We start from the raw sequence: 24615 nt of genomic DNA, 5'->3' as shown, positions 1-24615 counted from the left end.
GCCTCTCCCTTCTGTGTGCCCTGTGCTCTGTGCCAGGAGTCAGTCATTGCTGAAAGCTCCTAGTTCACTCCCTTCCCACCACCACCCTGCACAGCCTGTCCCCTACTTCCTTTTTCCATTTAGCACTTATTACATGTAGCACGTTTTACTTATTACTATGCTCTCTAACATTTACTAACATTTTACTTTCCCTACTCATTTATTCTCTCCTTCCCCCACAGAAATAGAAGCTCTCAGAGGTGGGCCTTTTTTCCCTGCTGTGTCCCTGCCACCTATCACAGTGCCTGACACATAATAAGTGCTCAAATAATTCTTGTACGATGAATGAATGAATGAAAGTTCTACTCACTCTCCTCTACCCTCTCCATCTGGCTAATTCCTCCTTACGTGTCAAGAGGTTCAGCGTAAGCACCTCCTCCTTTAGGAAGCCTACCCTGATTTCTGGTACTGGGTTCAGTGGCCTTTTCTGGGCCCTACACTGTCTGCTGCCCATTTCATGGAGTGCTTTCCCAGCCTGTGCTGTGATTGCTTCTTGGCGCCTCTCTCATCTCCATTACCTAGTGAGCTTATTGAGGATATGCTCTGACTTGTTTCCTTTGTTTGCCCAGCGCCTGGCACAGAGCATGGCCCATGTGAGGTGCTCAGTAAATGCCTGGTGCATCGAACTGAATCAGCACAGAGTTAACATCTAACGAAGGGCTCTTGGGCATCTGCCCCACTCAGCCCTGGAAGGGTCCTAGGGTTAGGCCTTCCCAGAGTTGCTTCCCTGTTTTACAAAGAAGGGAGGTACAGAGATGTGCAAGCTGGGACAGGCTGCCCTCCGAGGGTCTTCACCTCTGCCTGGCCTTCCAGATGCTCCCGCTCTTAGAGTTTTGCCAGCCCCCTGGCAAGCAGTCCTGTGAAGGGGCCTCCTCAGAGTGGATTGTACTCCTAAATGTGCTGCTCCTAGCTGCCCCAAGAGCCCCTTTCCAGGCAGGGGGTGCTTCCCATCCCTCAGGGTCTAGAGCAGCACTCAGCAGTGCCATCTGGGTGGTCAGTGCCATGATGAGCTTGGGGACACTTTTGCAGGAGCTCAGCCATAGGGTGGAGGCAGGCAAGCATTGTGTCCTGAGGACAGAGGCCTGGGAAGGCATGTTTGGACTTCAGACTTGGAGGGGCTAGGGTGTGGGAACAGGGTGATGAGGTGGGCACCCAGCCAGGCCCATGGATGCCTGTGTAACGAGGCCCCCAGAAGTCAAGTGGGGTCAGCCTGTGCCTGGGGTCAAGTGGCTATGGGGATGGGATCTGGGGAAGCAGGCCGAGTTTTGGAGTGATGAGAAAACCCCTTCTCAAAAAGGCTTCTGAAGACAGGTGCTGCAGCAGCCCATGCAGCGGAGAGGTGGAAGGACTTGTGACAGGACTGAGGAGTTGGAAGTTTCCTTGAGTAGAGGCCCCTGGTTGTGGTGATGTGTGACAGAGACCCACCCCTCATCCATCAGGTGGGGGAGTGACCGCCGTGTCCCCAGCTGGAGGACATAATTAACTCCAGCTGAGCTGCTGCTGACGCCGGCCCCGCCTTAAGTAATGAGTGCGGCTGCAGGGTTTGGGGTGATGATTCTGTTCCACCTGTGATCACCCTTCATCTCCAGACCGGCACCCAGTGAGTGTTTGAGTGCAGATAGGGTCTGTGTCAGGCTGCAGCTCTGGCCTGTGTCCCAGAAAGGACTGTCAAGTTTGGGGATGTGCTTCCCCAGGGAAAGTTGGTGGAGCAGGCAGCTGGCCAGTGCCTCACCTGTGTCAGGTGCAGTGCTGGACTGGTGGCATCCCCAGGACCCCAGGTCCCCTCCTGGCTCCTCTACCTCAGTTTTTGGTAGCTCAGGACTCACTGGGCCCCTGGAGGAAGTTAGGGCTCCCTTCTTCCTCTGCAGTTTCCCTTCCTCTTGTGCCAAATCTCACTACTTCCCTCTGTCCCTCTTGTTGCCCTGTCTTTGGCTTCTACCATCTCCCACCTGGACCCCTGTGCTGGTCTGATTACCCATCCCCGTGTCCAGTCTCTCTTCCTTCTAATAATGTCCTTCAAGTGGCAGCCAGGGTTGCCCATCTCAACCTGAGGGGGTCATTGCCATTCAGCTCTGATGATGTCAGTATCAGTTTTAAACCCTTTAATAAGGGGTTTAATAAGTACAGTTTCTCTGGGATGCTGAAAAAGTTCTGGAAATAGTGGTGATGGTTATACAACACTGTGAGTGCACTTAATGCCACTGAACTGTACACTTGAAAATGGTTAAAATGGTTAAAAAACAACCAAACGAAAATAAAAACTCCCCAGGGCTCCTAGAATTGGGTATGGCCCCTTACATTGGTGCTCAGGGGCCCCCAGAAGCTGCCTCAGCCTCCCTTTCCAATCCCACCTCTCATTTCTCCATTCATTCTTGGAGTGCTCCAACTCAGCATGCCACTTACTGTTTCCTTGCCTTTTTCCTGTTTCTTTGCTTATTCTCATGGAAATTCAGGATTAGAGTCTACTCCTTTACTCAGTGAAGAATCCTTTCTGCAGGCTTCTGCTGGAACGCCCACAGTCACAGGCATCCCACTGCTTTACAAGACGTTTTACCCCATCTCTGGACTGTAAGAGCTCAGATTGTAAAAGATAAGAGTTAATGTTTGGAGTATGATGCTCTGGATTTGAGTCCTGGTGCTTCATGACTTACTAGTCGTGTGACCTTGAACTTGTCAGTTAAGCTCCCTGAACCTCTGTTTTCTCCTCTGTTAAATGAGGGATAATACAGGTGACATTATGGATTTGGGTCCAGGCCACCACAATAAAGCCAGTCACATGAATTTTTTGGTTTCCCAATGTGTATAAAGTTATTTGTACACTACACTGGCGTCTATTAAGTGTGCAATAGCATTATGTTTAAAAAAGAAATGTACATACCTTAATTAAGAAATACTTTATTGCTAAAAAATGCTAACCATCATCTGAGCTTTCAGTAAGTCGAATATTTTTGCTGGTAGAGGGTTTGAAATATTGTGGAAATTATCAACATGTGACACAGAAACAAACTGTGCAAATGCTGTTGGGAAAAATGGCACTGATAGACTCTCGACACAGAGTTGCCACAAATCTTCAGTTTGTTAAAAAACAAAACAACGCAGTATTTGTGAAGCACAATAAAACAAAGCTCAATTAAATGGGGTGTATTTATAATGATATCTCATAGAGTCATTGTGAATATTAAACAAGATACATTATGAATAGCCAATAAGATAATGCGCATAAAGAATCTAGCATAGTGCCCAGCACATAGGTCAGTGCTAAAGAAGCGTTAGCTTGATATATATTCATTGAAGCAAAATCTGCCACACGAACCAAAACACAGACTGCTAGGTCAGGAAGGAAACTGAGAGACCAACTGTGGCAGCCATTTGTAGTTCCCCTCTCCTGCTGGCCAAGTTGCGCTTTGGGTCCCTGGTACTCAGTGGGGCCACGTCTGGCCGGTGAGTTCCATTTAATTGCTGATTGACCCTCTCCAGAGTTTTCTCTTTCCTTCTCTGTTTGCAACAGGCAGCATTCAAGATGGTAGTTGTTCCATCAGCTTGGGCCTCTGAGCAACTAGGATGTGCCAAGCTCCCTCTTGCTGAGAGAGAAATCAGCTTTTTATGGTGTGCTCCACTGACGTTTGGGGGATTGTTGCCACAGCAGAGCCTAGCCTCTCCTGACTTGTAAACCAGTTAACTCAATCTTCTTGTTTTGTAAGTGAAGCCCAGGTGAAGAGGAGGGCACAGGGCAAGGCAAGGGCAGGCCTGAGGCTCTCACCCAGGCCCACATCTGTGCTTGACATCGCTGGCTCTATTCTCCCTTTGGTATCTTTCTTCATCGGTCTTCCCCATCACTGAGCTCCCATTAAGGAGGCCATTGAAGTGACCCGTCTGACTGGGTCCCATTGATGTCACATGCTGGTCAAACCCAAGCCTCAGGGCCTCTTAGTTAATGGGCCTCTAAGAAGTGAGCTCCTCTGTGGACACACATCCTTCCCGGGGTGCTGGGCCAGGTTGCTCATGAAGCCTCACACCTGGACTGTTGCTCCCACACCCTGCTGGCCGCCTTCTTTCCCATCAGGCCTTCCTCCTCTGCACCAGCTGCCAGAGGCATCTGCACACAGCACAGCCTCCATCCTGGCACTCCCCTGATGAAAGTTCTGCACTACCTCCTGCTGCCTAGAGAAAAGAAACTATACTCTGCCTGGTGTTCAGGGCTCCCCAGGGACTAGCCAGTCTGACCCCACATATCTGTCTCCTTCCACCTCTCTTCTCTAGTCTGCTCCTGCCCGAGAAGCAGGTACCACACTTCTCCTGTGTGCCCTGCACTATCCTCTCCGAGACATTGCTCATGCTGGAATCCCAGCCTGCAGTGCCCTCCTACCACTGCACTCTCTTCCTCATCTTCCAAGGCTCAGCTGGAATGTCACCTCCTCCAAGAAGTCCTGGCAGAATATCTCAGTGTGGTTTGACCATTCCTTTCTTTTTGCATGACTCGAGTCTCTACCACAGTTCACACTTTTATCCTGCCTTATGTTTCAATCTTCTCTCCCCCACTGAAGTGAGAGCTCCCTCATGAGCAGGACCAGATGTAAACTTCCTTGTGTCCCCAGCACCTGCCACAGGATCTGACTCTTCACCATTGCCCCTGAGTGTTAAAGGAATGAATGAGGGTTCCAGACCTCCATTACACCTTGTACTACATTTTACTAAATTATTTCTGCACCTCCTCTAGATTGTAAGTCTCCTGAGGGGACTTATACCCATCTCATACCCCTGTATCTAGCCCAGGTCCTCAGCACGTGTGGAACCTGTGTGCCCCTCAGAAGAGCACACTGCAGAGGCGTATGTGGAGTAGAAAGGAGTGAAAGTGGCCTGGTGGCATGTAGCTGGAGTGTGTCCCTCCTCAGCAGGTGACCTGGTCCCCATTCCCAGGGGAAGGACTGCGACTTGTGAGATTTGTGGAAACCTGCAGAAGGAGCACCCCCCCCCACCTTCCTGACAGGCAGACTGCATACACTTTGTGTTCATGACCCTGAGTTTTTAAAATGTCATTCCTGCATATGTGGGGGTACTTATTGACAGCTAATTAGGAAACACAGTTTGTATCTACCAGTCTTTGAAAAACATTTTGTAAACTAGGTAATTGGCTTTCCCAGTGCAGAGGGGAGATGTGTGCTACGGCTCCATCATCCTCCAATAACATAGTCTGCAGCCGGCCAGCAATTCAGAGTGACAGCTTCAGGGAGAATACAGAAATGCCAGTTTTTCTCAGTATCCAAGATGGACATTCTGGCTCTCTGGAGACTTTCAGAAGCAGATGGTCTGTCCATCACCCTGGGGAAGGAGTGTGAAAAAATCAAGATGGCAAGAGTTAATAAGCTCTTTGGAATCGAGCTAAGCTGTGGTTACTCTTATTTCAGGCTGTATCCACCAGCAACGATTGTATCCACCATGCAGCAATAATTTCGTCTAGCCAATATGTACTAGATACCTGTTTGGAGCCAGGCCCTCTGAGGGCACAAGGGAACAGAGGGTTCGAAGACCACCCAGTGCAGCGAATCTGAGTTATATCTGATCATCTCCCTTGAACTCTAGTTTGACATCAGTGTCCTGATTGATAGGGGAACACTTGTAAATATACAGCATAATTTCTTCCTACCTTTTCCTATAATCTTATTTTGTCTCTCTTTAAACTCTTCTCAGCTTTCTGTAATAGTTTCCCAGGTGTGTTGATTTTCTTATGTTTCAACATTTTTATAGTAGATAGTTAAGAATGTTTACTGGTCAATGCAGTCTCATCTCAGTAACAAACACCCCTATGTTTCAAGTGGTTCAATGCGTTAAGGTGGTTTCTTGCTCATGTCATAGTCAAGTGCAGGTCAGAGGGTGTGTTGGTTGGGTCCTCTGGGAAGCAGATGCCCAGAGTTCAAGGTGCATTGGGAGAAGTGCCCATGAAAGAAAGAGGAGAGAGAGCAGAGAAAGGCAGGGCAAGTCTTCAGAGTGTGGGCAGGTCTGCCACCTGTGAAAGCAGAGGGGGAAGGAAGGAGAGGTGGGTAGGAAGAGACTCAGGAAGCAGTGCAGCTCTGAGAAAGTCTCAACCCGACCAGAGGGGCTCAGGGTTGCCCATAGCTAAGTCTTGTTCTGGCCAGAAATCGTGAGCCTGTGTTTGGCCGCCATGCTCAGTCAATGATTTGGGTTGCCTACAAAGAGCCAGGCATATTCTGAAGGCAGTGCTCCCAGCATCTGTCAGCTTGGAAGACTGCCCTCCACATGACAGGTCCTCTGGCAGCAGTGGTGCCCCTCCATGATGGCCACAGGGACTTGGGGTTAGGGGAGCTTCCAGGTCCTTGGAGTCTTCCCCACTCACACTATGTATGGAAAGAGAGCAGGAGCACCCATGAAAAGGTTTTATAGGCCAGTCCTGGGCAAAGCACCCATCATCTTTGCTCACATTCCATTGCCCAAAACTCAGCAGTCACACCTGAGTGCAAAGAAGGCGGGGAATGGAGTGTCATTGTGTGCCCAGGGAGATCAGAATGCCAACTCTGCCTCTTACTCACTGTGTAAAAACTCTGGACATATCACTCACGTGACTCTCTGACCCTCAGTTTCTTCATCTGTTGAAGTGTGGATAGTAGGACATGTTTCACAGTGTTGTTGTGAGGACTGAGTTAATATGTATTTAAAAGTTAGAACAGTGCCCGGCACAAATATAGCAGGTGATACAGCGATTGCCCTGCTGTTATCACCATTCTTATTTCCAGATTTAATGTGTCCGTAAATGTTTCTTGAATGACTACTCTGTTTGAGGAATCTTTATATGTCACAGGGACTTATTATTTCTCATAGCACTTAGTGGATGCTCAGAAAATGTTTGAATGAATCAATGTCAATGGAAAAAATATAGTGTATGTTGAATTCGGTTGACCATGGTGCTTGGATCATTTTTAACATGATTTAGCAATAATAAATGTTAAGTCCTGTGCTTTGGCTTAGAAAGCCAATCACAGAAGAACAGAAAGAGACAGACTTAAATGGTTGAGAAAGTATCTTGAGTGTGAAATGCCTACCAGTTTAAAAATGAGTTTCTGTCTCTATAAAAATAATATGTGCTTTAAAAAATTTCAGGCAAAACACGTTAAGTACAAAGAAGAAAGTTTTTTAAAAGTCACTCAAAATCTTACTGTTTTTAATGTGAATAACTCTCATTCCGGACATCTCTCTATGCATTCAGTTAGAGAAATGGACAAATAATTTTATAAAAAGATCATTATTACATGCTAATTAAAATTGATGTCAAATTTTATTTATTTGTATGTCAGAAGGAAAAAAGAGGAGTAAAGCAGAAGGAATTGCTCAATATTAAACAGTTTTACCTTTGCTACAGGAAATATTTGTTTTTAAAATATCTAAGGGTAGTAGAAGATTATGAAGAGCAGTGAGGTTAGAGCCCTGGCTTTTAAACTCCAGTTTTCCACTTTAGATGGTATCGATTAAAATCCTTGTATGGAAGAAAAGGAAATTAGCGATCTCATAACTCCTTTTCCATCTTCTAAATTTTCTGCTACATTATATTGGCTTTACATTGCTGATTGTTTCACGTTAAATGGATCCAGCTCTCACAATCACTCCTTTTTATCACAAGCCTTCCTTTCCTGAGGTCTGTATTTTGATTCATCTTGTGGTTGGCTAGATTTTATCATCGAGTGGTTTCTTTCTTTCTTTCTTTCTTTTTCTTTCCAAGAAAGGTTCATAGGTGTTTTGTTACCAAGATTACTTGTGCTGATTTAGTAGTCTTTACTGACAGCAAGCTCTGTGCGAAGCAGGTACCAAGTAGAAGGCTTGCTGTCTGAGAATATATTAATAGAAGTCTGTGCTCAGAATGCGGGAGGTGATCGTTTCATTCAGTTTAGCATTGCGGCTAGGTATGCTCTAAGCGAATCAGTAAGGAAAAGACAGACAATCCAACTGAAAGATGGACAAAATCACCAGTCCAAAAGGGGAAACAGAAACTATACAAACATACAAAAAGATGGGTTATCCTCTTTAATAATCAGGAACATACAAATAGAAATGACATCAAAAATCCCTAAGATTGGCAAAAATTAAAGTTGGTGAGGATGAGGAGTAATGGTCCAAATGCTGCTGGTGGGAGTGTAAATGGATAAAACCAATTTGATAAAACATGGGAAATCTTGTGAGTCAACGATTCCACTTCCAGGTTTATACCCTAGAGAAGCTCTACACATGTCTGCCAGGAGACACATATAGCTGTCTTGCTTACATCAGCAATCAAAACAAAACACTGCAAACAACCCAAGTGTCCATCAATGGGGGAATGAACAAATAGACCATGGCATGTTCACACAGTGGAATACTACATAGCTGTGAAAATGAATGAACTGCAGCTTTGTTCAGCAACAAAAATCTCACAGACATAATGTGAAGTCATAAAAGCAAGTTTCAGGCATGATTCCACTTACAGATACATTAAAAAATCAGTTAAATTAAGTGATAACAGTGTTTCAGGCATGTATATATATAATAAAACAACAAAGAAGAGCAAGGAAGGATAAACACAAAGTTCAGAGTAAGGGTTCTTCCTGGGTGAAGGAGGGATATGTGCCAGGTGGGCACACAGGGCCTTTGGCATAAGCTGGGTGTTGGGTATGCTGTATGTTCACATTGCTATTTTCCATGCTTTATATAAGTTATATGTATACATATATGTATTCTTTTCTGTGAATGAAATATTTCATATAAATTCTTGTTTTAGATAAGACAGTGCTCTTAAGTGGTACTGCTTGGGATTGAATCCTTACCATTTATGTGACCTTGGGCAAGTTTTAAAATATTCTGAACTTTAGTTTCCTTCTCTGTGAGATGGAAATAATAATAGTACTTACCTTACATAATGTTTGAGGAGTGAATAGGATAGTTTATGTGAAGTTCTTATTATCATGCTTGACACGTAGTAAGTGTGCAACACATTACTTTGCTTTTCTGTGCAGGGCAGATGGAGGTATTTGGGGTGCATCCTAGAAATATGTTCTCTGAAGCCTTTCCATAGGATGCTCACAGACAAGAAGGATGTGAAATTGTATCGTAGAGGGATGATGAGAAGAGCTAAGGATCCTTTGGCCTGAAAGCATCTCATGGAGGGAGGCTGGCCAAGTTTAGGTATCTAAAGGGCGCTCATGGGGATGGAGGACTGTACATGTTCTATGAGGTTCTAGAGCAAGGGTGGGCAAACTATGACCGATGGCCCAAATCTGGCTGCTGCCTGTATTGTAAATAAAACTTTATGGGATTGCAACCACGTTCATTCTTTTATGTTTTGTCTGTGGCTGCTTTTGTGCTACAAAGGATTGAGAAGTTGCGACAGAGACCATATGGCACACAGAGCCTAAAATGTTGATTGCCTGGCCTTTTATGGGGACAGTTTGCTGACCTTTGCTCTAGAGTGAGAACTTGGACTAGGGAATGCAAAAGGAGGGTGATTTCAAGACCATAAGAACTTTCTAAGAAACAGATCTGGCCAATAATGAAGTAGTTTCCTAGTGAAGGAGTGAGACCCCTGCCACTGGAGGGCTGTAAGCAGATTGCTGACTGCTCCTGGAGCAGGATACATAAAGGGGCCCTTTGTGTCAGGGGCACATGTTGGACACATTAGCTTTTACATACTCCTTCAGTTCTGAAATTCTGTGCAGAGTAATTCCCGGTTTCAAATTGGTCATTATTAACTCTGACATTTTCTTGACATTTTTACATTTTAACTCTGAGCAACATTTTTTTTGAAATTTTTAAGTCAAAAAAATTTTAATTCTTTAAAAATGAGATTTAAATGAAAATGGATTTTATCCCAGAGTTCCACTCTTTCATTAAAAAAAATTAATTTTCATGGCTTTTGGATCTATTCCCATTTATAGGTGCTGAATTTTAAGAGCCTGTATGTGTCCATTACGATTTCCCTGTGACAAGTCCATCTTGGCAGGGAAGGAGAAGCCTTTGGAAATAAAATGGGAAGGGAGTTTGGAGGTAATGACCATGAGCTACTGGAGGTGTGGAATCTGTGAAAGGCAAGGAGGAAAAACCCTGGAGAGAAGAAGGGAGGGAGGGCGTGAGTTAGTGAGGGCCTACTGTGTGCCAGAGCCCCTGTCCAAGAGACAGGACTGCAGATCAGAGGCTGTGGCTGGTCATTCAGCTTTCACTTATTGCATGAGAATGTGAACCATGATGGAATTAGCTTCCTGTCTGCCAGTCAGGTGTGGGCAAGCCAACTGTCAGAATACCCTCTCGAGGGGAGTGAGGGGAATTTCTGGTGGAGGACGTTGGGGAAGTAGAACAGGATAAAACCTGTAGCTTTCTTCCAGGACACGAGAACCCTTTGTAGGGGCTCTGAGAGCAATTCGTCAAAAGCCAAATCGCTCAAAGACAACATGTCATAAATAATTTCTCAGAATAATGGTTTTGCCCAGTGACCAGCTCACTAAAATCCATCTGACAGACACCTTAAATGGTGGATAGAAAAGCTTCAGCATTTCCATGGCTCATGGAGGGGCAGGTCCAGAGCCCGTAAGAAGAAGACAATAATAAACAGGCATTAGGGCAGCATCTCCAAGCACAGCAACTGAAATACAGTTGAAATTGACTTTCACTTGAGCCTCAAGGACAAATCCTTGTGAAATGGCCATGCGAAGTATCTGCAAAGAATCCCTTGGGAAACTCAAACTTAGAGAAATTCCCCAATGGCTTGATGAATTGATCATCAGGCAAACTCATGTGTAGTGGATTAACTTTCAGCAAGTGGCCTATAGTGTCTGTGCTCAAGTGGCTGACTCACCCAGCCTCGCCTGCCAGACACCTGCCTGCACCTCCCGAGGCCAGAGGCAAAACTCATACACAGGCAAGGACATCTGGGGTCATTCTCCTTTATGGTTTTCAAACATTTTTTTTTTTTGCCACTAGCCATGAAGTCCTCTTTTCAAATTAAGTATTATGTGGCACCTTGATGGTGTATATAGAACAGATGAAGGAGATCTGCTGCTTGAAGTGAAGGTAAGGCACCTAGAGCCTCTCTCACTGGCCCCCAAGCATCTCTGCTGGGTTTGAAAACCTCCAGGCTTGTTCAGCCACAAAGACTCAGCTTTGGTCAGCTGGAGAGCCCATGAATTGGGGACACTAACCATGTCAGATAAGAAGAGACAGTATTAGAAGTGAGGATGAGGGACAGTAGCATCTAAAATGGGACAGGTACATCCATGTGATCTTTACTTTGTTAGTCACTGCAAACGTGTTCACTAGGGGAGCCGCAGAAGTGCCCTCCTTCCTTCTTCCTCCCTTCCTATCTCTCTCTCTTTTTCTTTATTTCTTTCTTACTTGGTGCCCCCTAGGCTGTTTCTCCGGCCTCAGGTCAAGAGTGCTGTTCAGGAAGAGGCCTGGGTTTACAGCATTATCCTGGGGGCATGGTCCTTTCTAGAACACTGTTGGCTTCTACCTTCCCTTCGCCCTTTCAGCTGAATTCTCTGGATCATTGAGAAAGCTCCAAACTGGGGACCCCAAAATCTCTCTCCTAATCCTGAAAGGACAGTGCACAAGTCCTGTCACCTTTCTTCACTCAGGGTCTGCCCTGAAATGAGGATGCAGGGCTGGCTGGGTTAGCAGTGCCTGCATGTTTGGAACTCACACAGCCGTAAAGGCTAAAGGGACGGGTGCCAGGGGGCACGGAACAGAAACCTACACAGGGTGGAAACCATCTTATTTTGCCACGTTAGGACATTAAAAACAAAATTGTGCTACTGTCTATAATTTTGTAACAGAAAAACATTTCAGCACCATACAAACTATGAAGAATCTTGTCTAAAAATTAAGGGCAGTTCTTCTAATGGAATATAACTTAGTGTTAAGGAAAATCTCATTATATTTTTCTTATTTTTCTCATTTTACTTCACCACATTAGTTTTCTATTGCTACTGTTAATGGATGACCACAAATTTAGTGGCTTAAACCACAACCACTCATTGTCTCAGTCCATGGGCCAGAAGTCCAGGCCTGCATGACTCTGCCAAGCCCTCTGCTTGGAGTTCCCAAGGTCAAGGTGTCAGCTGGGCTGGGTTCTTACCTGGATACCCAGCTATTCAGGTTGTTGGCAGGATTCAGTTTCTTAGGACTGTAGGACTGAGGTTCCCATTTCGTTGGTATGTAGGACTGAGGTCCCCCTTCAACTTCAAGCCAACAATGGCACATCAAATTCATCTCATGCTTTGAATCTCTGATTTCCTCTCTGCTATCAGACAAGAACATCTCTACTTTTCAGGGCTTGTGAGATCACACGGGGCTACATGGATAACACTTTAAGGTCAGCTGATCAGTAACCTTAATTACATCTGCAAAGTCCCATTTGCCGTGTAACCTAACGTATTCATGAGAGTAAGACCAAGGAGGTCACGGGACCCAGAATTCTACTTTCCACACCCAGCCTGGTGAACACGGAGTCAGATAAACATTTGCAAACACTGGAAGATTCTTCCAGCTCAAATACAGGTGGTCAAATATTCTCAGATTTTTTAGTTGATATATTCAGAAGGTGTATATTTTGAGAAGCTAGGACATCATTATTACTATAGAGTCTTGCAGGGACTAGGTTCTGGGGAAATGTTTGCTGAGCAAACAAGTATTAATAAGTTCATTGTTGCCAATATTGTTTTAATGCAACTTTGATATAAATCTTGTGGTACTGTATTATCATTGTCATTAGCACAGATTAGAAAGCAAGCTAAAATCATTACATAAATGTATTAAAATTGGAAGTGATTCAGTAAATCATGGTAGAAACAATTAAAACATCAACTGCTCCATTACATCTGCTTGTGCTCCACTGAAGATGGGAAGTGTTGCTTTCAGTCAAGGTCAGGGACAATTAATAGAGGCCCCAAGAAACAGTAAGAACTTAATCTTTCTTTTCTCCCTCCCTCCCTCCTTCCTTCTTTCTTCTTTTTCTCCCATCTTTCTCTCCTTTTCTCTTTCTCTCTTTCTTGGTAAGACAATTCTCTTGACCAATTTTTAAATTAAATTAAAATTTGAAAATTGAAGTATTTTCTGAATCTCTACAGGGTACCACCCAAACTCACTAGCCTGGCATTCAGAGCACTCCTTAGCCTTAGCCCAGGCCAGTTACCCCTCATTCTCAGTCTCAAGTGCCCCCACCTGCCTCCACCCAGACCCCTCCCTGGTGCTCCCCTGTGGTGCCTCTGCTCTGGCACTGTGTCCTCTCCACCCCAGTGCAGTGCAGTGGCCACCTGTGCTCCTGTCTCACCAGACAGTGAGCTCTCTGATGCCAGGAACTGCATCAGATTCAATATTTCTATCCTTGTCAGCACCCACCATGGATCTCAGTCTAGAATCTCTCAAATAAATGAGGTGGGAACAATGAATATTAGCCCACTCTGGTCCCACATTATGTTCATTTGAGGGGAGAGGAGGGTGGAGCAGAGGGAGAGAGGAAGACAGAAATAAGGAGAGAAATGTGGAAGTACAAAGAGAGGAGAACAGGCAGGGAAAAGGTCAGAGGGCTCTGTCAGGCATCCGGCGGATCCTTACTGAGATCCCCTGTGTAAGCTCTGGGGAGACAGCAATGGAAACAATGACAAAAAGCCTTGCCCTCAGGGCGCTTATAGTTCAATTAGAGGACCAAACAGGCAAACAAAAATAGACAAGATGATTTCTGACAATTTTAAGAACTATTTTAGGGTGTTAAATAGGATGGCATGGTAGCGTGTGATTAGGGGTGGGGACCATTTTGGGTAGGGGGACAGTAACGACTCCCCTGAAGAGTTAACGGCTAAGCTGAGACCTGAATGATGAGGAGTGAGTTGTGCTGAGAACCACGGGAGTATTATTCCCAGCAAAGAAAACAGCAAGTGCAAAGGCCCGGAGGCAGGAGGGAATTGCTTTCCATTTCAAGGAACAAAAAGGAGGCTGGTGAGGCTGTACTTGTTGAGCAAGGGAAAGAGTAGAGGAAAATCAGGTCAGAGAGGAAGGCAGGGCTGGATCTTGTGGCTTCTTGCATCCATTATAAGGAGGGTTAAGAATATCATACCAAACTTGCAAAAAAATACAAAATAGTTATTATATAACCTGTCAGCCTAACACTTAACGGCACTTTCTGATAGCCCTGCCTAAGGTCATCTGACTGGGGAATTTAAGTCCCAGACATCTTATAATTCTCTAAAACTGATAAGATGTGCTGGTTTTCAATGATATTCTTTTCTGTCCCCAAAGATTATAGTTTTATTGCCCTGTTGGACATTAGCCAGTTTTATATCTAATTTAGCAATCTTATTTCTTATTTTTCCACCCACTGTAAAAATCCTCATCTCTCAAAACTTTCTTTCGAATCCACTTTGTCATCCTGCAGATCCCCTTTATTAATGAGTTAAATAAAAGGTTGACATGTACCCTCTATTGATTTTCACTAGAATTATGTTTTTAACCTTTTGAGAGTTATATTCTGATAGGAGTTTGGGTTTTAAGTGCACAGAAAGCAGGAGAGTATAAAGGACTAATATATGTTTTACAAAGGAGCCTCAGACTGCTTGGTGATGAACAGGCTTAACTGGGCCCCAGGGGAAGCAAGATGCCCAGTTAGCAGCCAGTGCCTCTGTCCAGGGGAGAGCTGGCCACCAGCCTGATGAGAGAGGGGGAGGTGAGCCTTGACTGACTCCCAACATCCGCAGACATTTGTCTTTGTTCATTCCCACAGTGGATCGCCGGGATCTGTTTCCCCCTCTCACATGTGAGCTCCTGGGCAGGAGCTGTGTCCAACTTTTCTGTTTCCTCAACATCGAGCCCTGGGCTGAACACAGAGTGATGTTTGGCAGGTATCTGCTGAATGATTTCTTCCCTTTAGATTCACCTCCTCCTCCTTTTTTATTGTGATAAAAATGTATATAACATAAAATGTACCACTTTAATGATTTTTAGGTGTACAGTTCAGTGACATTAAGTACATTCACACTAACCTGCAGCCACTACCACCATCCATCCATTTCCGGAACATTTCCATCTTCCCAAACTGGAACTGTGCTCATTAAACAGTAACTCCCCGTTCCCCTCCCCCAGACCCTGGTAAACCACTATTCTACTTTCTGTCTTTATGAATTTGACTCTTCTAAATATCTCATCTAAGTGGAATCACACAGTATTTGTCCTTTTGTGTCTGGCTTATTTCATTTGGCACAATGTCTTCAAGTTTCATCCATGTTGTAGCATGTGTCAGAGTTTCCTAAGGCTGAAAAATATTCCGTTGTATGTATAAATCACAATTTGTTCATCCATTCATCTCCTGATGGATGTTTGGGTTGTTTATGCCTTTTGGCTATTGTGAATAATGCTGCTCTGTACATGAGTGTACAATATCTCTTCCAGTCCCTGCTTTCAGTTCTTTTGGGGTATTTACCCAGAAGTGGAATGCTGGATCATGTAGTAACTTTAACTTTTTGAGAAACTGCAGTACTGTGTTCTGTTGAAGCTGCACCATTTTGTATCCTTACCAGCAATGCACAAGGATTCTGATTTTACCACATCCTTGCCAATACTTGTTATTTTCTGCTTTTTTAATAATAGCCTACTTAATGGGTATGGATTCGTCTTCTTTTAAAATGTAAATGACCGTGGTGTGGGGCCCCAGGGTGAGGCATTTGGGCACCCTTTCCTCAGTGTGCCCTGAAGAGAGATAACTGAGGAGCCAGAGTCTCAAATTTGGAGAGCACTCAGGTGGAGGACAGCCAGCAAAGAGGGTACCAAGACCACGCCTCACTGAACCCACAGCATTGACTCAGAGCTGGCTTAAATAAAGGGCTCACGATGGGAGAACTGAAACCCATGTTTCCCATGAGGAAGATTTGTTTGTGAATCCACTGTTGGGCCCTTGTCCCTGGGGAAAGCTGTTTCTAATATGCTCTTCTCTTTCTGTGTGTTGCTCCCCAGTGTGATAATGCAAAAGGGTTGAAAGCCTTCTACGATGCAATAAAATACGGGCCGAACCACTTGATGGTGTTTGGAGGAGTCTGTCCATCTGTTACGTCCATCATCGCAGAGTCCCTCCAAGGCTGGAATCTGGTACAGGTAAGATCCTGGCCACCTTTGGTTGGGGAACTGTCTTTGATTGGCCACCAATCTTTCGCAGCAATGGTTCCTTGCCCAACACGGTTCCTTGCCAGTTCAGGCCTCACCTACTCTTTCCTGGATGATGGCATAACTTCCCACTGCCTTCACCTCCTGGCCTGATCCTCTGTCCTGTCCTGACATGGCTCTCACGGTGGGTCTCTAAAGGGCAGGCCTGATGCCACCATTGGTGTTTGAAGTCTTTTAGTGACTCCCTGGCCCAACTTTCACGGCCATCAATGTCCAGCCAGTCTTCCTGTCCAGTCTCATCTATCCCTGCCACTCACTTCATGCCTCAGCCCCACCTTCCCCAAATGCACCCTAGATCTACAGGCCTCGGAGCCCTGCTCTCGCTGTTTCCTTAACCAGATGATCCAAACCTCTCTCCCCACACTGAAATTCTTTTGTCCACTAAGACTGCCTTTGTCCTTAGTTTAGCCTTTCCCTGGACTTCTGGCTGTTATTCACTCTTTCACTCTACACTGTCAAATGTTCTACATGAGTGCATGGTCTGTTTAGATGAAACTCACCTGTGCTAGCCATTGTTTGGAATACAGGAGAGGAGAGTGTAGAAAGATGTGACCACCCAGGATGAATGGTGGCCCAGGCACATGTTTTGCTTCTTTGCTTCATCCATCCACCCATCCATCATCCATTCATCCATCTAACAAATATAATGCAACTTACTGTGTATCTGGAATTTTGGTAGACATGGGCGATACAGTGCTGAACAGGACAGACACGGTCCCTACCCTGTTAGAGCTTACATTCTAGGAGGGAGGCAGGCAGGAAGCAAATAAACAATTAATAATACTAAGAACAACATGTACATAGTATATATGTCAGGCTTATGAGGTATCAGACACTATTATGAGCACTTACTTTCATTAGTTCATTTACTCCTTATAACTTCTCTATGCTGTCGGTACTTTTAACATCTCATTTTATAGATAGGGAGACTGAGGTACACAGAGACTAAATAACTTGCCCAAGGACCCTCAGCTCATAGGTAATAGAGCCAGGATTTAAGCTCGAGGGCAGTCTGGCCCTTGAGATAAGATTGTGGGAAGGAGATTGGGCTAGGATACGGGTAAATGGGGTGATGGGATAGTGACTAGCTCAAAACAGTCAGGAAAAGTCTCTTGGAGGAGGTGACAGTTGAGCTGAGACCTGAAGCATGAGAGGGAGTTGGATGGGTAAAGAATAGTCCACCACGTCAGGATGGAATGGCACATGCAGACAACCTGTTACGGGAAGGACCTGGCATGTTCAGGGAACAGAAAAGAGGGCAGTGGGGCTGGAGTGTGATGAATGGGGAGAGGGAGAATGAAGGGAGGAAGGAGCCAGACCCCAGGAGATCTGCTCCCATTGACTGAAGACCTGAGTCCAGCCCAGCATAGGTGGGGTGCTGGGGGTAGAGCCCCAAGATCATGGCCAGAGGGGAGGTGGGAGGCAGCCATGGCAGAGCTGTGATGAGGGAAGAGTGAGGTCCCAGGGGAGGGCCACCCACTCAGCCTGGAGTTAAGGAAGGCTTCTCATGGGAGGTGAGCCAGCTGCGAAGGAGGAGAGGGCGTCGGACAGCTGGAGACATGGAGGAGCATGCTTGCTGGCAGAGGAAACTGGGCGTGCAAAAGCGGGAGGTGGGAAAGCGTGTGGGCTTGGGGAGCAGTGAGTCACTCGCTGTGGCCGGAGCAGGCCACACTAAGTGTGGGCGAGCGTAACGGGACGAGGCCAGAAGAGCAACTCGGCGTGCTTTGGTGCAAACCTAACTACGGAGCTGGAAGCCAGCGCAGCTCAGTGTGCTGGGGGAGCCTGGCTTCCAGCCCTGCGGCCCCCTCAGCCGTGAGACCTTGGTGGAGTCACGTACCTTCTCCACCCTTGAGCTTCCTCTCCTGAGTACCAAGGAGCACGCTAGACACCTGCTGGTCAGGGCCAGGCACTGCCTCTCTGGCCTCAGCCTCCCATCTGTAAAAGCAGGGTAATAAGAGGACTGACTTCATTGGGCTGCCATGTGGCTGAGTGACTAAGCAGTGATTAGAACTGCACCTGGCATGTCCCAATCATTAAGTGTCTCATGTTTTCCTATTGTTGTCACCCCTGCCCTGCATCCTGCTACTCCCTGAGTTGAATACCCCCTTGAATACCTCAACACTTAGCATTTCTTGTCTTTCCTGAAACATTTCCCACCACCTGAAACATCCCATTCTCCCCATGACCTGTATGACAAGTCCTACCATTCTCAGAGACCCAGCTTAAATACTGCCTCTTCTAGGTTCCTTACTGCACTAGCCAAAGTAGTCCCTCTTTTTCTTTCTCTCGCTTTCTCCTATTTACTTTCTAGCAGAACATATACACAGCCCATCCCCTAGACCCCTCTGCCTTTCCCTGCTTAGGGCTTTACAGATGTGGGGGCATATTTAGTTGGGCTGTGAGCATCTTGAGGACAGAAACTGGGCCTGAGTTACCCCTGTTCTTCCTGGTGCCTAATACTTCACAGACCTTATCAGATTTCGGCTGAATGGTCAGAGGGATGGAGGGAGGGATGGAAGGATCTGTAGATGGACAATTTGTCCAGACACAAGAGACCAAGCTTCCTGGAAACTCCCCAGCCAGAGAAGAATCCAGGGAGCTTCCTGACCTTCTCACAGCCTCACCTAGAACTATCTGCCCCTCAGAATTCCCTAGGAGCTATAGGAGCAAGCACAGTGTTGCAGACTCCTGGCTTGCCAAACAGAGCTACCTGGCCTCAGCATGAACAAGACAGCCTCTGGAGCTGACAAGACAGGAAACTTGGGTTTTGAGACGGGAGTGGTATTGTATTTTGCTGCATAACAAATCACCTCAAAATCTAGTGGCTTAAAACAACAATAATCATTTATTACTCTATCATTTCTGTGGGTCAGGAATTCAGACCCACAGAATGGCTTGCATCTGCTCCATGATGTTTGAGGTCCAGCTGGAAGATTGGGAGACGGGGGCTGGCATCATCTGAAGGCTTGCTTGGGGCTGGAATGTCTGCTTCCACGCTTGCTCCCTCACATGGGGCTTCTCCATGGGATCCTCTCCATAGCGCTGCTAGAGGGGCCTCACGGCATGGCAGCTCGCTTCCCCCAAAGCAAGTCATCTAGGAGACAGAGGTGGCAAAGTTTTTTAGAACTTAGCTTCAGAAGTTGCACACCATGTTTTATTGATCACAAATTAGCTCCTATTTAGTGAGGGAGAGGACTTTACAAGCTATAGCAGGAGGTGAGGACCACTAGGGACCATCTCAGAGGCTGGCTGCCACAGGAGGGAGGGATTCTTGGGTGAAAGCAGGAACTCACATTGCTCAGAAAGTGAGACTGGATGCTGATGTTCACCCTTCAAAGCCCTAGGTAGGTACCGCTTCCTCTGTGATGCCTTCCCTGATCCCTTTCCTTCTGTGCCTCCCATCCCCAACCCCAAAATTGAATTGATTGTTCCCTTCTAAACAATGTCTTCTCAATGTAGGGGGTCATGTCCCTCAAGGGGGTGAAAATTCATTCTTGTGGGAAAAGGGCAAAAAAAACCTCACTCTTTTTATATATGAAACACAGGTATACATACAATGCATAAACAGATATATAGTATACCTGTGGTCTTACAACTTCACGAGTCAAGTGAAATTAGGAAAAAATGCTTAAAGGTGTCTTAGGAAAGTGAAAGTGAAAAGAAGATTGAGGAGCGTATGTGGTTCTGCATCACTTCGATACTGCATATGGTGTTTCGTTATTAAATGTGTTACATTCTGTGGAAAATAGTTTATTCTATATCTGGGTCTTCCCTACTAGATTATAAGCTTCTTGGAGTCACAAGCTCTCATTTCCTTCATCTCCTAGTTTCCAGTGCCTAGCACAGGGCCTGGCACACAGTAGGTCCTCACTGAGTGCTGAACCAAACCAAGTGCAGGGGATAAGCTGGGGAGTCTGAAACTCTCCATAGCAGGGTTGCTCACGATGTGAACTTGACCACGGGGGAGGCAGAGGACTTGGGAAAGATGCAGATTCTCAGCCTGCACCTCAAAAGAATCCCTCTGCATTGTGGACAGGCTCCTGGGGTGATTCTCGTGCACCATTCTTGTCCACCACAGCCATGCACATCTGTTGCCAGACACTGGGCCAGACCAAGGTCTCCAGCTGTGCATGGATCAGGGACACTGAGGGGCTAAGAACTCGACACTGCCCAGCAGGTGGGACAGCTCTGGGGACCTGAAAGGCAGAATCATAGGATGAGCCCAGGAAAGGGGTAAGGGGGTTGTAGGAACAAAGATCTAAGTCCCTATCGGGAATAGCCCTGGAGGATTTCTGACCTATCCTGCACTCTTGGGGAACTCAGCCCCATTTGTTACAAACCAGATTCTGAGGATCTTCCACCCACTCCCCACCTCCTGGAGGCTGAGCTTGCCTGAAGAGACGGTGGAGGGCTGGATGAGTGGGTCTACTGTTGCCCAAGGGATTTGATGAGTCCCTTAACTTACTCAAAATTGGGCTCCGAAACAGAGTTCCACAAATGGGAAAATGCATGTAATTTGTGTAATTGAAAAGGAGCTCTGACTGCCCTTTGGGGGAACAATGCTTGCTGGACAGAGACAGCCTGGAATGCATAATCAGTTGGTTCTGTTTCCTCGTGCTACAAAAATAGGGATTTGCGCCACAAAAGGGTAAAAATCCACGGTGGTGCTAAAATCAGTTAAATTTAACTTTTGCCTTTTGCCGGGCTTCTTGATTCATGGTTGCTATGTCGAGAGGCTAATACTGTGTAAGTCGTGATGTGAGTCACTGGGAGCATCAGCTCCTCCAACTAGTTGCAGGGACCTGCATGGAGCCCAGGGTGTGCATGGCAGGCTTGGTCCCTATCCTCCTGGTCAGAACCCGCCCAGGGTAGAAGCTCAGATCTGGGCCTCACACTGGGACAGACTCACCAGGGCATAGCCTGGGAGGCATCTGGGAAGGGTCGGGGTCTGGCTATTGGAGAGCTGAATGTCTTCAGACTGGAGAACCTGCAGGGCCCTGGGAAGGAGGGAGGAGTCAGCCTACAAAAAGCTGCATGGCTTTTTGAGGGATTTTGCTGGTTCTCTGAGCTGTAGGTTTGGAGATGCAGGATCAATGGCTGCTGTTAGCGGTGAGCAGGGTTCTCTGCTCCCTGCAAGTAAGTCCTTGCTGCTGGAGGCATCTGGCATGGAGTGGGCTGCCTGGCTGTGATATAGTGAGTTCCCTGTTGCTCTGAACACCCCAGTCTCATCCAGTCCTGCTGTTGGGGAGATTTAATACATGGAGTAGGCATATTCTAGGTTGCTGGCTCTCAAACTATACGGTGAGTCACTTACGGGGGCCAAGGATTTGCTTGTGTTAATGCAAATTATCGGGCTCCACGCTGAGCAGGTCTAGGTTAAAGGATTCATCAAATCCCTCAAAGACTGTGGGCCCCACTCCTCACCCCCACTGCCATTTCAATACCAGTGGCTCAAGTGATGTAGATACGGTTGGTTCCTAGGGTCTTGCGAGGCCAGGTGATCTCTAAGTCCCATTCATCTCCCAGACATCAAGACTCTGATGAGTGCCCCTGGTCCACAGAACTTCAATTTACACAGCTCCTGTTGGAAAGAGGACATGGAGGTGACAGCAGGGTATGCTGCTGGGGCAGATATCCCCAGGACAAAGTCCATAGCCTGTGACGTGGCAAGAGGTGCTCTTTCATTTCGCCCCTCTCTTTGCCACCCACCTGCTCCTTCATGCCACCGATCACTTACAGGCTGTTCCCTCTCCACCTGCAGGACTGTGCTCATCCTTCCTAGTGCAGTTTGGCTGCCTCCTCCGCTGTGAAGTTTCCCGTTCCTTCCTCTTTGCTCCCTTACCTGCATACCCCTCCCAAGGTGATTGCTGCCCTGGCACACACCCGGCGTCAAGCTGCCTGAGGGCAGTGCCTGCTCTCATTTGCCCCTGCACCCTGTGCCTGGTGCAGGGCTGGCTCAGATGCTGAGCGGTACCTGGGCGTGTTTGCAGAGAGCCGGATGCCTGCCTTCGAGGTCCCAGTTTCATTCCTAATGACAAGGGCAGATCATCAGAGCCTGTAAGACCTGGGGGGACCCAAGGACTCTCCAACTGCAGCCCCCTGGTGATAGGACATGAAGGGACACCTGAAATGGCCTCAGCCCACATCTCCCATCTCTGGCCTTGATGCTTTTCAACTAATATGTTTCCTTTGAAAAATGTTTTCGGACCTCCGTAGAATCCTTTCCTCAGAGACCTGAAGGTGGCTTGCTTCTGACCCTGCTCTGCACTTTTGGGACCAATTCTGCAGACCTCCCACCAGCCTGGTCTGTCTGTCTGAAAGCACGGGGCCTGGGGCAAAGCCGGAGGGTTTGGAGCTGGGTGGGAAAGATGGAGACAGAGCGCAGCAAAGGTACAGGAGATATGGCCAGAGGGGGTTCATACCTGAGACCAGGACAAAAACCCCTTCCTTCTTGGGAGTGAGATGATAGCTGCCTCAGCTTGCAGACAGAAATAGCCTCGCTGATGAAAATAAAGTCAGATTCCTGAAGGGATAAAGGGCTGCTCACAGGAAAACGCAAACACTATTTCGTCAAGAACCGTTTCCCGCAGAGCCTGTCCTTTAAAAGGCATCCGCAGCAGATTATTAAATTGTAGATGCATTTCTCCTGGCACTGTCCCAAGCTTCCCCTCGGCAGCCCACCCTGCCTCCGGGCCTGCCGGGGCACTCCTTGTGGACCTTGCTGGGCCGGAACATTGCAGTTTGTGCGATGGGGCTGTCTCCTTGGAGCTCACACGAGAGAGCAGAGGTGAAGAGGTCATGTGAACAGGAGAACCTTGACTCTGCCTAAGTGTTGGCACATTTAGGACTTGTTTTCTGAAAAGTCTAAATCATGCTTGGTTTTGACATTTAAAAAACCAAATCAGTGAAAACCCTCAAATCAGGCCCTTTGCTATTTACCGAATTCCAGCATACCTTTAAACTGTCGGTTGATGCTGTTTCTTTTATAGGAACAGAAATTTTGTCATCTGACTTGACTTTCTCAAGTGACTACCTTATTAAAGCTGTGGGTTGCCTGAGAAATCCAGAGATTGTTTTCTTAATTAGCTGTGGTTTGTGGAATTTGAGGTAGAGTCAAAGAAAGGCCTTAGCAATCACTGGGTCCAGTCCCCCCATCATACAGACTGGGAAACAGGCCCAAAGTGGGTAGGACCCATGTTCTCACAGTAACAGCAAAGCTGGGTCCCCTGGCTCACTCTCCAGTGTTTTGTAATTATATTGTGTTTTATTTTATCTTTCTCAGCCCCACTTTTCTTATGTAAAATGGGAATAGCAAATTAGCCTTACATGTTTTGTGCAGTTGTGAGAATCAATAAGGCTCTTCCTTTTTTAGGTGAAAACACTTTTTAAAGACTACAAAACAGTAGGTGCTGTTACAATGTTGTAATGTGATAATATTACAATGACAAGGATTCCTCCCCAGGAGCAGACCTCTGGTCACACTCCCTGTTCTGCATCAACAGCACTGCAGACCCTGAAACTAAGGCATCCGAGGCAGAATGGGGGTTCTTCAGCAAGATACTCAAAGTGCACACAAGGTCTGCTTCTCAGCCCCCAAGAATCAGAATCCAGCAGGCCAAAGTTCCACCACTGCCAGCCCAGGTGATGCCATGCCCTTGCTGTGGAGTGGCTGACAGAGACTGTGGACTTGACCGAAAGCCACTTAGGAGCTATGATGTGATTAGGCACAGCTGGAAACTTTGCTGCTCCTGCTGCTGCTGCACTGCTCTCTAAGAAAGAGAACGGAGGCCAATAATCCAGGGCGGGTTGGAGCCATTTCTTGGCGCTGATCTCCAGAGGGGCCATTTAGCACATTAATAATCTATGAGATGCTTCCACCTTCTGGATTCATTAAAAAAGAAAAAATAGATGGGGGAGGAGAAAGGGAAGAGATATTAAAGACATTCACTATGGCCAAATGGAGGGGGCAGGAGAGACCCCGAGGATTGGAGACAGTGGATGGCCCTTCCTGGTTATAAGATTGGATGCCTGGTGCAATAAAAAAGGTTCTGAGAGCAGGTGGAGTGTCATATGTGAGGCAGGAAAAGGGTGCTAGCAATTGGTTTGCATACACATGGGTTGTAGGAAGTATGAGCTGAGCCCTCAGCAGGGATCCCAGCAGATCCCATTGATCTTCTGGGGAGAAAGGGAGGTGTTCTCATTCATTCATTCATTCATTGAATCATGCTCATATTTATTTACTCATTCCCTTATTCAAGTGCAGTGCCTTCTGTATACTCTCCCAGACCAGTGCCAATTCTACTGCCCAACACTGCCACCCCCAGGACAGGTGGACATGGCAGAGAGGCAGTGGGTGTAGTAACCAGAACAGAGGCCTGGAATCCAGCGGCTCTGGGT

The 24615-nt window shown here is 46.7% G+C and overlaps 1 protein-coding gene across 2 annotated transcripts in view; it reads left to right on the top strand.

Annotated features, from left to right (window-relative positions):
- GABBR2 (gamma-aminobutyric acid type B receptor subunit 2) overlaps positions 1-24615 on the top strand; it is a 353289-nt gene that overhangs the window by 109484 nt on the left and 219190 nt on the right. For both annotated transcript variants that reach the window (XM_010977466.3, XM_031450080.2), the window contains exon 2: positions 16012-16149. In XM_010977466.3, the coding sequence (XP_010975768.1) occupies positions 16012-16149 (138 nt within the window). The remainder of the gene's footprint in view (positions 1-16011; positions 16150-24615) is intronic.

Source organism: Camelus dromedarius, chromosome 10, assembly GCF_036321535.1.
Source record: "Camelus dromedarius isolate mCamDro1 chromosome 10, mCamDro1.pat, whole genome shotgun sequence".
In the NCBI taxonomy this organism is placed as follows: domain Eukaryota; kingdom Metazoa; phylum Chordata; class Mammalia; order Artiodactyla; family Camelidae; genus Camelus; species Camelus dromedarius.
Note: the sequence above shows the minus strand (reverse complement) of the source record. Positions and strands in the feature narration are given on the sequence as shown.